Below are 14624 nucleotides of genomic sequence, written 5' to 3' on the forward strand. Positions count from 1 at the left end.
CGGGGAATTCTCATCACTCCCTCAAGTTGCTAAAACAGAGTTCCTCAGAAACGTTCAAGTGTTAAGGAAACCTACATGGCACCACAGAGAAAACCGGAAGCTTCCCGACCGGGCTTAGAGCCCCTTCCTCTCCTCTGGGCCCTGGGGGCTTCGCTCAGAGCTCACTCTTGCCTTCCTGACCCACCAGTGCACAGTTCATGCCTCCTCCAGGCACTGCCTCTGGCTGCCCACCCCCTGCACACACACTCCCCTCAATTTCAGGGAAGCAGGAACTGCGAGCAAAGGGAGGGAGGGAGGAGAGGCAGAAAGGATGCTACTCACCGCCTCCCCTCCGGCCCCCAGCACCAGCAGGCAGAGGGGGAAGGGACCCCAGCATCAAGGCAGTCATTCCTGCGGTCCCCCATTCACTCCTCTGCCCTCCGCCCGAGCCCTGGGCCCCCGCCAAGCCCACTCTGCAGCAGTTCTGGAAGTTCTGAGTTGGAATCCCTGATGTGTCGGCACCTCGGAGACGGGATCTGCAGCTCCTCAGAGGTCACATCCTACATCAGGTCACAAAAGATTAACAGAGATTTCTGCGGACTCTGCAGAGATGTGATAGATCCCCCATCCCAAACCAAAACCGACCCCAGGAAAAAGTGTGCCTTCCTTCTTTCATTAACTCAAAAGAATTCACTGAGCACTAACTACATGCTGGACAGAGGCCCTGCCCTCAAGGAGCTGTACAGACTAGAGGCAAGCATGTAAACAGGTAAGACCCCCTAGGGCCAGAGCTGTGAAGCTGGACAGATCAGGAATTTCAGCATGTCCGTCCACTGGGACAGCCTATGTAACACAGAACTACTACACTCATGCACTTCTCTGTTTCTGAAAGTAACACATGAATAGGTCAGGAGAAAACTGGAGGGGATTAGAGAATAACCTATACAGGATCAGCCTTTGCTCATGAAGAACAAAAATTCTAGAGGTCTGGGGTAATTGCAAGGCTATAAACAGGAAAATTTATATTTTAAGGATTCAACTTCCATTTTCAAATGAAAGTTTTTATTTCTTGCAATTTATTTTTACATCTTTGGAGAATGCTTTGGCCGAGGAGGTTCACTGTGGGCCAGGGCTATGAAGTAGACAGCAGACACGGAGGTAGGTGTAAGCCTCACCCATGGGAGTCAGAGACAGGGAGACCCAGCCGGTGGGAGGAGCAGGAGAGATACTGGAAAGATCTGCAAGCAAAGGAGTCTGGACTTGACTCTTCAGTGGACAGGAGGTGCTTAGGAAAGGACTGGTCCAGACAACAGTGTCTAAGACATGTTGCGCGGACACAGGAAGAGGCAGGAGAATGCACTTGAGTGAACTCTCAAAACTTTGACACCTATCTTTATGGGAGTAAGTGAATACATGACCACTGTGCTGCTGCATATAGGCTTATGTGATCAAATTATCTCCCCATTCTGTGCCTCATTTGATTCATCGACAAAATGGGAATAATAATGGTATCTACCACACGCAGATATGAGGATTAAATAAGTTAATACAGGGAAGGCATTTAGAGTTATGCCTGGTACATAGTATGTGCTCAATAAAATGTTAGCTTTTATTATCATTTCTTTCTTTCTGGGGGTAGTGAGAGGTGGCAAATAAACCACTACGCTCATATTAATCATAAAAGTATTCTCAGTGGTTTCTGTAAATCACATTTCACTTTGTCTGGAAAAAAAAAAAGGAGATGTAAATTTTTTCAAACCGACATGTACATACTTTAAAATATTGAGTTTATTTAAAAAATGAGCACAGTAAAAACTGCCACACAAATTATCAATAACAGACACTCCTATCAAGTGTATGTATATAACTCCTCAAATAGAGGACCTTTAATTTCCCTTGAAGCCCTCTAAATTCTCAGTTTATATAAAATTAAGCAGGAAAACATTAACATTAAACAAAAATCAATTTTGCACAAATAAGTGTGATCAAGCAGCTTAAATTATCACCTGAAATACTTGTACTTCAGAGAAAAATCCCAGATGACAACACTATATATGCTATAAAAGGATTCACAGTATTCTGTGGGGTATGTCTCACGTCACTCATTCTCCACATTCCTTTCACCAAGCCCCAGGCAAAAAAGTGAGGGAAACTTTTTCGAGGCAGTGGCCTTAGTTTATACACATTCCTTTTCTTTTTCTGAATCCAGAGTTTCTGAAAACACAGAGGCTTTTCTCTTGGTAAAATATGACTTATAAGACGTTCGAGGACCAAGCTATTGTGGTTCTTAAAGTTTCTTCCTTTCTTGGGGGAGACCTTGTGGTCTTCACACTATCCAGATCTGTTTTCTCCTCCCACACAGGCTCCTTTTTGGTGTGGAAACATAGCAACTTGTGACCTCAGCAGAGAGCAGGGTGAGCTCTGTACCTCTGACCAGGCCTCAGAGAAGGCCGGCCTCTCCTGATGTCCTCAAACTTCCTCTGAATTCAGAGTTCTGTATATCAGAATATGTCAACCCACAGCGACAAAAGACTTGAGGAACTCAAAATGTGAAGAAGCACCTAGCAACTGAGAATTAGAGAAATGTGTGCTTATTGTTGTACACAGATAACTGCTGGGTTCCTATTTTAACGATGGAGCAGTTTTGGCAGCATAACTAAGTCCCGTGCTCGACACAAGTCTGTAACCCGGCAGGACAGGTGTCCTGGTAGGAGACTGTCAAAGAAGCAAACACGAGCCAGGTGATGGGACCAGAGAGTAATTGTACTTGTGCTGGCATCAAGGCCACCCACAGATCAACGGCAACTTGCATCCCTGTGTGAAATAGACTTATCTGTTATCTTTCAGAACACTCTGATCACCATACTGAGCCAGTGTAATGAACATGGTATTTCAATGGGAAAATTATACATTCAGAAAATACTATACCGTCATAATTGATTCACGTTTCCTGGGCACTGATAAATATAACACATTCCATCGTAAACTACCAGAACCATTGCTCTGACAATGAGAAGATGCAAAGTGAGGATGGCCTCACTGACTTCCTTCCTTTCAGTGGGAAGCACCTTCTGGGCCTGGATGGACAGCTGAGGACAAAGATTTCCTGTGGCTAGTAGAAAGGGTGGTGCCGTCCCCTCACCAGTGACACTGGGGGCCCTGCCTTGGAGAGCCTTTATGTAGCCGCCTCCAAGAATTCTGAGGTGAACACGGCTTCTGCATAATCTTCACACACATCCTGAAGTTCAGCAGCCACGGCCCCCAGAGCTTCATCTACGAGCTCTTCTGCAAAGCTAGAAGACAAACAACACAGCTAAAGGTACATACAGCCAAGTATGGGAGCCATTCTGTCACTCAGCTGAGGAACTTACCAAGTCACTTCTAAGATTTAAATGGAAACTCAAAACGCCAAGAATAGCCAAGATAATTTTAAAGAAGAAAAACAAGGTGAGAAGCCTGGCTTTCCTAGACAGTAAAATGGTGGTGCTGAGATCCCAAAGTCAGGCTAGAGGGAGGGGCCTGTAATACACAGGGCAGACCTCACCCTTGAGATGGTTGAAACCAGAGGTGACTGGAAACTAACTAGCTGCAACCCAGCCCCAATCCAGATCTACCTCCTACAGCTGCCCAACTGCCTGACAGAGGAAAGGGTGTGGGCCTTCTCTGTGGGGCGGGGGGCAGGAAATTCCAGGTTTCTCACAACACACACATACACACACACATTTTCCCGCCTCCAAACTGTTTGAGAGTAAGCTGCAGACTTGATATCCCTCAGGTACTTCTGGGTACATTTCCTAAAAACAAGGACATTCTCTTAAATAACCCTGATACAATTATAAAAATCTTAACATTAACACGGATACAATACTATTATCTAATCTTACCTACAGACCTTTTTCAAATTTTTGCCAACTGTCCAAAAAATGCCCTTTAAAAGAAAACATTTTCTAGTCCAGGATTCAGTGCAGGATCACATGTTGCATTCAGTGGCCACATCTCTTTAGTTTATTTTCATCTAGAATCATTCTTCAATCTTTGTCTTTCATGACCTTAACATTTTTTGAAGAGTAAAGGCTATTTTTTTGTTGTTTTAGAATGTCCCTCAATTTGCGTTTGTCAGGTTCAGGTTCTACATTTTGGGGACAAATGTCCAGAAGGGATACTGTGTCCCTCAATACATCTCTTTGTCTTACTATGATGAGTGCTAATTTCTATAACACAGTTACGCTGATGCCTGCCAGGTTTCTGCCTTGTAAAGTCACTATTTTCCCTTTGTAATTAATACTTATATTGCAGGGAGATACTTTGAGACTATGTAAATATCCTGTTTCTCATCAAACTTGCTGAATCAATTATTGCAGGGTTGCCAACACTGATCTTCTAATTCTGTCATTCCCAACTACATGGAAGAGCTTTCCCTTCTCTATTACTTATTTATGTATTTATATCGGCTTGGTCTTACACATTCTTATTTTATTCAACAGTTTGTAATCTGTTTCTATTATTACTTATTTTGATACTCAAAGTGTCCCAGATTGGCCAGTAGGAGCCCCTTCAAGCCAGCCCCAGGTCCTCTTGACATGTCCCCATCATTCTTTGAACACTTCCTTTCTGCCACAAGATGATGTTTCAGCCTCATCTTACATTTTCCCAGCCCCAGTCTTGGAATCGGCTATTTCTCCTAGGAGCCCCGTACCTTTTCATGGAGAAGAGTATTTAGAAACCAAAATCTGGGTACTAAGTGTGCTCATTGCTACTAAGTGTGCCATCGCTTCTAGGCCCTCTCAGCAGATAGACTCGGACAGACAAACAGACACAAAGACACACACCCCATGTCTATTTCTGTATCTATCAAAAACCATAAATTCATAATACCGCCAATGCCACTTCAAAACAGGGGATCCATTCTAGCCTTCCCCCAGAAACCTGGCTCTCATTATTCACAATATACTTATTTACTTGATCAACCCTAAAATATAGAGAAAGTAGTTTTACAATTGTTAACCCATGCTGCTGGGTAAAAGAAACCTACTTGTTAGAATCTAATATGTGTTTACAGTCTTTTTGTCTTTAGCCAGAAGGTACAGGGTCAAAATACTGCATTCAAAAGTAACTCAGACAAGGCCTTATCTGTATGTATCCCTTTAGTATGGTTATTTCTTGGAAATACAGTTGGTGTCATATTTCTTTTTGTATTCCAATTTAGCGTCAACCTCCACTGCCCGCCTCATCATCCTTGATGATTTGGAGGGATGTACAGGAAACATGAACAGTGCCAAAAGTCAGAATTATACAAAAGAGGTAAACGAAGATAAGTGTACCTTCCCCTTCTCGCATCCCTTCTACCCCGATTCCTGTCCCAGCTGTTTTATTTTGGCTAATCTGACAATCTTTCACCTTTTAATTGGTGGGTATAGTTCTTTTTCACTTAATGTAATTCTGATATATTTGAGCTTCTACTACTAGAATACTATGTACTTTCTATGTGTCTATTTGTTCTCTCTTCTTTCTTGCCTATTTTAGGATTTTGTGATTGTTTAAATTACATTCTTTCCTCACTACTAACTTGGATTTTAAACACTCTTACTATTCTTTTAGTGGCCACTCTAGATTGCAATAAGCATCCTTGACTTAAAGTCTAACATTAATTGATATTCTTACCATTTTCCCAGACAATTCAAGAACCTTATTAGAACTCTATTTATCCCCTTCCCAATTTATATGCTATTTTTATCGTGGATTTCAGATGTATATATACATACATACACACACCCATAAGACATCAGTTTTTTATTTTATACAGTCAATATTCACTTACCTACATTTGACTTTTTCTTAATTCATGCCTTCCCATATTTCTGACTTTTCATCTGTGACTGTTTTTGCTCTGCCTGAAAAATACCCTTTTAATGTTTCCTACAGTGACGGTCTACTGGTAATATATTTTCTCAGCTTTGTTTAGAACCTTTATTGCCTTCCTTCTTGAAATACATTTCACTGGGCTTAGATCCAGATTGGTAGCTTTCTCTTTTAGAACTTTAAAAAATACACCAGGTCATCCAGCTTCCATTGTTTCTGTTTCTCCTTTTTCCTTCCTCTGGCTGATTTTAAGATTTTCTCTTTGTCTTTCATTTTCCAACAATACTATGATATGCTACATATGGATTCCTTTTATTTTTCTTGCTTGGGGCATTTAGAACTTCTTGAATCTACGGCTTGATGTCTTTTGTTATTTGGGGAAGTTATCAGCCGTTCTCTCTATGGATGTGGTTTCTGCCCCATTCTCTCTCTCTCCTCTCCTTCTGTGACTCCAGCCACATGGATATTAGACCTTGTCCCTTTATCCTCCATGTCCCTCATCCTCTCTTCTTTATTTTCATCTTTTTGTGTGTCTCCGTGCATCACACTGGATATTTTCTTCTGTCCTATGTCCCAAGTCTCTAATTTTCTTTATTTCATAAATAAGATCTTTTATTTGTCACCATTAAAAGTCTGAATTTTCAGCAGATCCTTGGCTCATGTCCATCAGCTCGTTCAACTTGAGCACCTGCCTCGTCCCCAGTAGCTTTTCCAGAATGAATACCTTCACCACGTAGCTCCATGAGTTTTCCCAATTCAAACTTGGGCTTCTTCAGCATTTTTACCTTTCTAGCAATGACATCATGGAGCAGATAAATAGATTGGCAAGCCTTTTCTATGTCTTTTCCAATGCTGTCTGGAATCAATTTATTGACCACCTCTTTCAAGTCATTTGTCTGCACCTCTCGGGTCATGACTTCCCTCATCTTCTTGCGGATCTGGCAGACCTGCTGGTGCTGGGCATAAAAGGTCTTCCAAATCTGACTGTTGAGTTTTTTAGTAAAACCCACACAGAATAGATGAAGCAAATAGCCATCATTAGTCTTGACATCAACGTGAGCTTCAATCATGGTCTGACATTTTTTGACCACGGGAGCACATTTTGCCATGGGTAATATCCATGCCACGGAAATTAGTCAGGCAGTTTTTGCCCTGAACATCCTCAGTAATTAGCTTGAATTTTCTAAATGCAAACTCATCATTCTGCAGATCAGCAAGGCTCACTTCAAAAACACAACACTTGAGGCCGTCAGATGCGATTTTGGTTCCCTGAGTTCTCGTGACTAGTGTTTTCCCAATATTTCTTACATTGAACATAGCTGGTGCTTTCACATCATACCAATCTTTCTTAGAAAATGGGTCAACCACTTTCTTCTTGGCTCCCTTTTTGCCGCCCTTCATAAGACTCCTGTTCTTGCTGGCACCATGGTGCTGCACAGAGAGCCAAAAGGCTCTAATTTTTTCTTTTGATGTGTCTAATTTGCTATTAAGCCCATCCAATGAGTTGCTCATTTCAGAATTTGTATTTTTCAGTTCTAGAACATCCATGTGGATTTACTTTAGATCCCAGTTCTCTGCCAAAATTCTAAATTGTGTCCTTTATCTCTATGCCCATAGTAGGCACAGTTATTCCAATATCTGTGCCCAGTGGCTCTAATATGTGGAGCTGCTGTGGGTCTGGTTCTTGTTATTGTCATGTTTCTCTGTTGCCTGCTTTTTTTTTTTTTTTTTTTTACCATATACCAGACATTGAATTTGAAAACTGCAGAAATAATTTCAATCCTAAAATGATATTATAAATCTTCAGAGAAAAGTTAAGTTTGCTTCTGCTCGGAGCCTGTGGGACAACAATCTAGAATCACCTCAAAGTAATCTCAGGAAGTGAGATGACGTGGAGCTGAGTGGAGTCCTGAGAGGGCCTGCCGGCATCCCAGTCACCCTTATTCCAGAGTGCCACCCTTCAGGGTCCCAATCAGAAATGAGCCAAGTTCATTGGGCCAGTTCCCCGCCCTTGGCAAGCCCTTAATTTCCACCTCTGTCCTCGGATCTGAAAAGGCCATTGAAAGTGCCATTCATCTTCCTCCAGAACCGACAATCCAGTGCCAGACAAGGGCTAACTTCCCTGGGTCTCTGTCTTCTCAGGATCCTGGCCCAGTTATTCTTCATTACCTAGTTAACTTCCTGGTACCTTCAAGCATGTATGTTTTATTTTTAATCTAGCTTTTCTATTAACAGTTATCCTCAGTGGGAGAGGCGGTCCAAATTACCAAGTGTGTCATTACTAGAAGCAGAAGTGATTACTTTGTTTTTACGCTTGCTTTGCTTTCTATATTCCCATCACTAATTCATCCCCAAACTATGAGAGAAACACAAAGGTGCTCCCAATACATTCAAACGCATGAGGTAATGTATCTGTTTTCTTCTTCTTTTTTAACCGTCCTCACGCTGGCTTCCCCCTCTGAAAACTCCTCCTCCTGGGGCCCTCTGTCCTCCTGACTCCAATCTAGACTAGCTGCTTTCTCTGCTCACTGAAAAATTCTCTTAGAAATAGCTTCTCCCATTTTCCTGCAAGTTCCACGTTGGAGTCTTCAGTTTCCTAACTCCCGTCTTCCTCTTTCTCAATGTGCACCTTGTACTGGTGGCACACACCCTCTGGTAGCTTACGGAGGGCCAGTGCGTGGGAACTACAGTTTTGGACACTTTGCATACCTTAAACTGTCTTTATTCTACCCTTTTATCAATAATTTAGCCGAACACAGAATTCTAGGGTAAATATGGGAAGTATGCTCTAGTATCTTCTAGCAGGGCTGCTACTGACAACAGTATGCCATTCTCATTTCTGATTATTTGCATGTGCCCAGTTTTAACTTTCTGGAACCTTCTGTCATCTTCTCCTTACATTGGGATGCCCGCCCATCCTTTGCACAACAACATGCCGTGAAGTGTTCTGTTCTGTTTATTTATTCAGTTATTCACTCACTCACTCACAGTGGACAACTGGCGAACCCTTTCAATCTAGAGGCTAACAACTTTCTGGGGATTTTTCTTATAATATTTCCTCAATAATTTTCCATTCCTCCTTTTTCCGTTTTCACATTCTGGAACTCCTATTATTCAGATGTTTTCTCTGTTATAATAGCCTACGTAGCTTTCATGATTTTCAGCAAATGTCTGGATCTCTTAGCAATCTGCTATATTCAAGAATGAGAATTTCAACTAAGCCTCCTACTTTCTGACTCCCCTGGACCCATGCATCTAGTGCTTCTCATTCCTGAGGCTTACCAAGGTTCTTCTGCACAAATCAGCTAGGGTCTTGGCTCCACCCTCATCAGGCACTTGGCTATCTCTGGTGTGCTAAGTCACTTGCCATTTGTCTAACTGCTTCATGGCTTCCAAAATTTTCTTGCTACTTCTTATTTGCTGTCATCTATGGTTTCATGCCTTTTATTTAGTCTTTCAGTGGCATAGAGTGGGCTAGGGATATAGGGGGTAGAGATAAATCATATGTTCAATCTGTCCTTTTCAACCAGAAATCTCCTGATTTGTTTTTCAAACAAGGAATCTTTAAGAGTTTGCTTTCATTAAAAGCATTATCACCTTAAGCCTTCCCTTCCAGAATCACTCTTTTATTTACATCCAGTTTATATCACCTGCCCCATTTGACCACCGGAACAGTGCTTTTCTCCACGTGGAGGGAGAAGTGGAGACATTAAAAGAAAGAGAAAAACTCAGCTTACTTCTCCCTCATCCAAGAGGCTATCAGATGAAGTCAACTGTCTGGATACTTTTTCAAGATTTGATCAATATACTTCTCATCTCTGGAACACTCAAATAAGAAACAAAACAAGGGAGATCAAAAACAGAGCTAGAATATTTAGATTTGCTGTCACTTAAGGGTCAAGGACAGGAGAGGAGAACATCCGTGAAATTCAGGCGTATTTTAATAGATCTGACCTCAACATCTTAACCTATTAGTCCTTATAAACTGAGAGAACTTTTCCCTACATCTACAAAACAACTATGAACAAAATGTATCGTTAATCAAGTGTTAAGAACATACAAGGAACAGTCTATCTTCCTTAGCTTATTTTGGATTTCCCAAGATGCCAGTTAGCCTAACCAATCCAGACAGGTTCTGTGCAAACCAGTGAGTATGCTACAGGACTGTGTGTTAACACATGGAAGCAAGTCAAGTGTACCTACTCTCCTCTCCAGAAAATAAATGAGTATCTCAACAGAACAAAGGGTCTCATATGCTTTGAAGGGTATGTACATTAAGAGAAGTCCCAGGACTTCAGGCTAAACCTGAGAGATAGAACGTAAGTGATTATCTCTGATCTCACCCAAAAGCCCACCAAAATAAAAGGAGATAAATGAACACATAAATCTGCAAGGAGAAAAAGACAAAACTAGATGAGAAATGTCCAAGATTTTCGGAAGATAAAAAGCACATGGAAGAATCAAAATTGACTCAGCAGTACAGAGGAAAAATACAGAGGAAGCTGAAACCTTAGGGTACACAGAGGGAGACGCCAAGGAAAAGCAAGCTGATCTGTTTCACAAAACATGTCTCACAGAAAGACTCTGGAAGTAAGAGAACCGGGAACCATGAAAGTGGAATGAAGGATCCGGTAGGAAATGAGGCAACTGTCTGAGAATCTGCAGAACAAGCAGTTAGACTGATGGGTCTCCACGTCTGCTCCTGGCAGCTACCTGACGATCCCTGCTTGACCCCCACACAAAAAAGGAAGGTATATTCTTTGGAAAAAATAAACCAGTAATTTGGGACTTTCCTGGTGGTGCAGTGGTTAAGAATCCGCCTGCTAATGCAGGGGACACGGGTTCGAGCCCTGGTCTGGGAAGATCCCACATGCCGCGGAGCAACTAAGCCCGTGCACCACAACTACTGAGCCTGAGCTCTAGAGCTCGCGGGACACAACTACTGAGTCCGTGCGCCTAGAGTCCGCGCTCCGCAACAAGAGAAGCCACTGCAATGAGAAGCCCACGCACCGCAACGAAGAGTAGCCCCTGCCGGCCGCAACTAGAGAAAGCCCGCGTGCAGCAACAAAGAACCAACACGGCCAAAAATAAATAAAGTAATAAACCAGTAATTTAAAACCCAGCCAAATCATGAATCAAGTATGAAGACAGACACCTTCAAACATGTTAAGTCTCAAGAAATGTCCTCTAATACACACAGCAGTATAGGCTCCATCAAAGTAAGAGAGTAAACCAAGAAAGAGGAGGACATGTGCAAACAGAAAACAAGGACCCTAACATGGGAGGGAGAATCTCACACTCAGTGTGGTTCCCAGGACAAGAACCACACTGAAGACCTAGAAAGCGGCTGGGCCAGACTGAGACAGAAGGAAAGAGGGCCTCAGAAGGAAGAGTGGGGGTGGAGGCGAGAGACAGAGATTAATCAACATATCTGATCATGAGGAAAACTATGTTCCGACATGCTGGCTAGTATGTGGGGAACGATAACAAATACGTAAAAGAATAAGCAAATTAAAAAGAGGCAATTATTAACTGCTGGAATACATTTGAAACTTGTTCAAGAAAGAAATGTAACCATAGTATACTGATGGGCTCAGTGATGAAGCTTACCTGCATGTATGTAATAAAGTGATACTCATGAGGAATTTAAATTTGGGCTCCATTTTAAAAGAAGGAATTTACACACATCTTTCAATTAATTATTTACGTAAAAGAAGGCTACCCATTCTTCAAACATTTAGTAGCAGTGGGACTGTTTTCTGACTCCACAAAACTCCCCTTCTCAGGGGAGGTGACAGCCAGAAGGAGAAGGTTAAGTGCAGCGAAGTCTGTAGGCCTGCTGCTCCTACCGTAAGTTTGTCCCGACCGTGAAGATTTCATGATCATAACTGTTTCCTGCCCAGTAATAATCTGTGTTCTCTGATGACACAGCCCTCAGTAACAGCAACAGGAAACCTGTCCTGACTTGAATATTGTGCCTCTACCTAAGGAGAGGAGTCTGCAGAACGCTCCTTTGGATGCCATCAGCCATGCAGTTTTCCGATCTCCTGTCCCTGAAGAAAGGCATTTAGCAGAGAAAACCTGTTCACTAGCCCTGATGCAGCCACTGGAACTCCAGGGCGCAAAAGCACGGCCTGAGACCCCAGCCAGGCCTTTCTCCAGCCTTTCCGTAAGTTGACACGTGGCACCCAGTTCCTCAACAAAGCACAAACCTTCTACTGACCTTTCAGCTATCAGCCACGGGTTGAAGGAGCCCACAGCCTCGTGCGCAATAACTCGGAGGTACTGCTCGAAGCGGCGGCAGTAGTCACTGATGCTGTGCCGCATGCCCCGCGGGACAAAGAGGGCAGCTCGGCCTTCCTTCTGCTGAGCATCTTCTGAAAGGGAGAGAAGGGGAGGCTCTCTTTTTTCCGGTCTCTCCTCTGTTCCCACACTTTCATCTAGGGAACTGAGAGCAAATAAAAATGATGAGAGCGTTCAAAATCATCTGCAAGCGAGGATAAACTGTTAACTCACCCTGATGGTTTGACAACCAAAGGTTTACCTTCATTTCCCTTCCTCACACTGAATAAAACGCAACATCTTTTTTTTTTTCTTGCGGTACGCGGGCCTCTCACTGTTGTGGCCTCTCCCGTTGCGGAGCACAGGCTCCGGACGCGCAGGCTCAGCGGCCATGGCTCACGGGCCCAGCCGCTCCATGGCATGTGGTATCTTCCCTGACCGGGGCACGAACCCGTGTCCCCTGCATCGGCAGGCGGACTCCCAACCACTGCGCCACCAGGGAAGCCCCAAAACGCAACATCTTATCACCACTCATTGTTTTTTTTTTTTGTTTTGTTTTGTTTTTTTGCATTATGCGGGCCTCTCACTGTTGTGGCCTCTCCCGTTGCGGAGCACAGGCTCCGGACGCGCAGGCCCAGCGGCCATGGCTCACGGGCCCAGCCGCTCCGCGGCATGTGGGATCCTCCCGGACCGGGGCACGAACCCGCGTCCCCTGCATCGGCAGGTGGACTCCCAACCACTGCGCCACCAGGGAAGCCCCAAAACGCAACATCTTATCACCACTCATTGTTTCTCCTTTACACCGGACTAACCCTCCACACAGGAGGAACATGTGTCCCACGGACAAAAGAATTCTTAAAGCAGATCTTGCAGTAATTACCTGCACAATCACCTGTGCCAGCGTGATGCTTTCAATCGTAAAAACCAGCTAAACGTTACTGAAAGGATCCTTAAGATGCAACACACTCAATGCCCATCTTATAAGCACTACTATTTTACTGGGCCATCTTGGAGTTTGTCAAGATCTTGGTCAAAAGAAGAATCTCTCTCTGTCTTGTGGTAATTGAAGGACTGTGGAATCTAACAACATCAAAGGCAACCAACTACAATGAAATCAGACAGTCTCGTTACCACTTACGTGCCATGGCAGGGCCTTCCTAACACGATGTTCACATCTGGGTCTTTGCGAGCTGCTGTCTTTGTGATCCTGATTGGATGAGGAGAAAGACGGCTTTCACTTACTGCTGGGATTTTTTGGTCTAGAAAAGGAGAAGCATAAAATGACTGCATATAAAGAAATGCTGGTGTATATATCAGAGCTGTCTTGGTGGCCAATAACCTGTGAGGAAGTCATGGGCACATCTCTTAAGCATAAAGGTTGCATTAGCAGTACAAAGGGAAAAAAGTGCCCTTGTTTTAAATGAAAAGGGGAGTTTAGAAGTCCCCAAGAGGGACTTCTGTCGTGGTGCAGTGGTTGAGGATCTGCCTTGCAATACAGGGGACACCAGTTCGATCCCTGGTCAGGGAACTAAGATCCCACATGCTGCGGGGCAATTCAGCCTGTGTGCCACAAGTGCAGAGCCTGCACACCACACCTGGAGAGCCCGAGCGCTGCAACTACTGAGCCTGTACTCTCTGGAGCTCACGCACCACAACTAGAGAGAAGCTTGCGCACCGCAGCGAGGAGCCCACGTGCTGCAACAGAAGATCCCGCACGCTGCAACTAAGAACCGATACAGCCAAAAAATAAATAAATTAATTAATATTATTAAGGGGACTGTCCTTAAAAAAATAAAAGTTACCAAGAAACAAACCAATGAGGAGTCAGTTTTAAGAAATAAAGAACTTGTTTAAAAGCTTCTGTCAGTTCTTTGGAAGACTCTTTGAACAGGTTCCATTGGATCCAGCCCCCAATCCGAGGAGTCTTAAGCAGTTGGGTTTGTTCTTTAACCTTTAAATGATTTGATTACTGGAGAAGGAAAAAAGCCACTCACATCTGAACACTTAATTAGCTGATCTAATTTGTCTCTGGGCTGCGTTGGAAGAATCTGCATGATGATAGTCAAAACATTTAACTTATTAACTATACCTTGCAGGCTTGACAGCTCTTTTGAGTTTTGGATTATTTATCATTTTAAATGCATTTCAAATGTAGAATCCCACTACTGGCACATACCCAGAGAAAATCATAATTCAAAAAGACAAATGCACCACAGTGTTCATTGCAGCACGATTTACAATAGCCAGGTCACGGAAGCAACCTAAATGCCCATCAACAGATGAATGGATAAAGAAGATGTGGTACATACGTACAATAGAATATTACTCAGCCATAAAAAGGAATGAAATTAGGTCATTTGTAGAAATGTGTATGGACCTAGAGACTGTCATACAGACTGAAGTAAGTCAGAAAGAGAAAAACAAATATCGTATATTAACGCATTTATGTGGAATCTAGAAAAATGGTAGAGATAAACCGGTTTGCAAGGCAGAAATAGAGACAC

The 14624-nt window shown here is 43.2% G+C and overlaps 1 protein-coding gene and 1 pseudogene across 9 annotated transcripts in view; both read right to left on the reverse strand.

Moving 5' to 3' along the window:
* Window positions 1-1766: 1766 nt before the first annotated feature.
* Window positions 1767-14624, reverse strand: part of KIAA0753 — a 61313-nt gene continuing 48455 nt past the window's right edge. For 7 of the 8 annotated variants that reach the window (XM_082604071.1, XM_082604072.1, XM_082604067.1 and 4 more), the window contains 3 exons: window positions 13259-13379; window positions 12062-12286; window positions 1767-3272 (listed from right to left, as the gene is read on the reverse strand). In XM_082604071.1, the coding sequence (XP_082460197.1) occupies window positions 3155-3272; window positions 12062-12286; window positions 13259-13379 (464 nt within the window). In that variant the 3' untranslated portion in view covers window positions 1767-3154. The remainder of the gene's footprint in view (window positions 3273-12061; window positions 12287-13258; window positions 13380-14624) is intronic. The other variant, XR_014291926.1, reaches the window with a different exon arrangement.
* Window positions 5370-7283, reverse strand: LOC309793547 (small ribosomal subunit protein eS1-like; annotated as a pseudogene). Its single transcript has one exon. The product of its transcript is annotated as a small ribosomal subunit protein eS1-like (transcript).

Source organism: Mesoplodon mirus (genome assembly GCF_964341445.2).
Source record: "Mesoplodon mirus genome assembly, chromosome: 18".
Lineage (NCBI taxonomy): Eukaryota > Metazoa > Chordata > Mammalia > Artiodactyla > Ziphiidae > Mesoplodon > Mesoplodon mirus.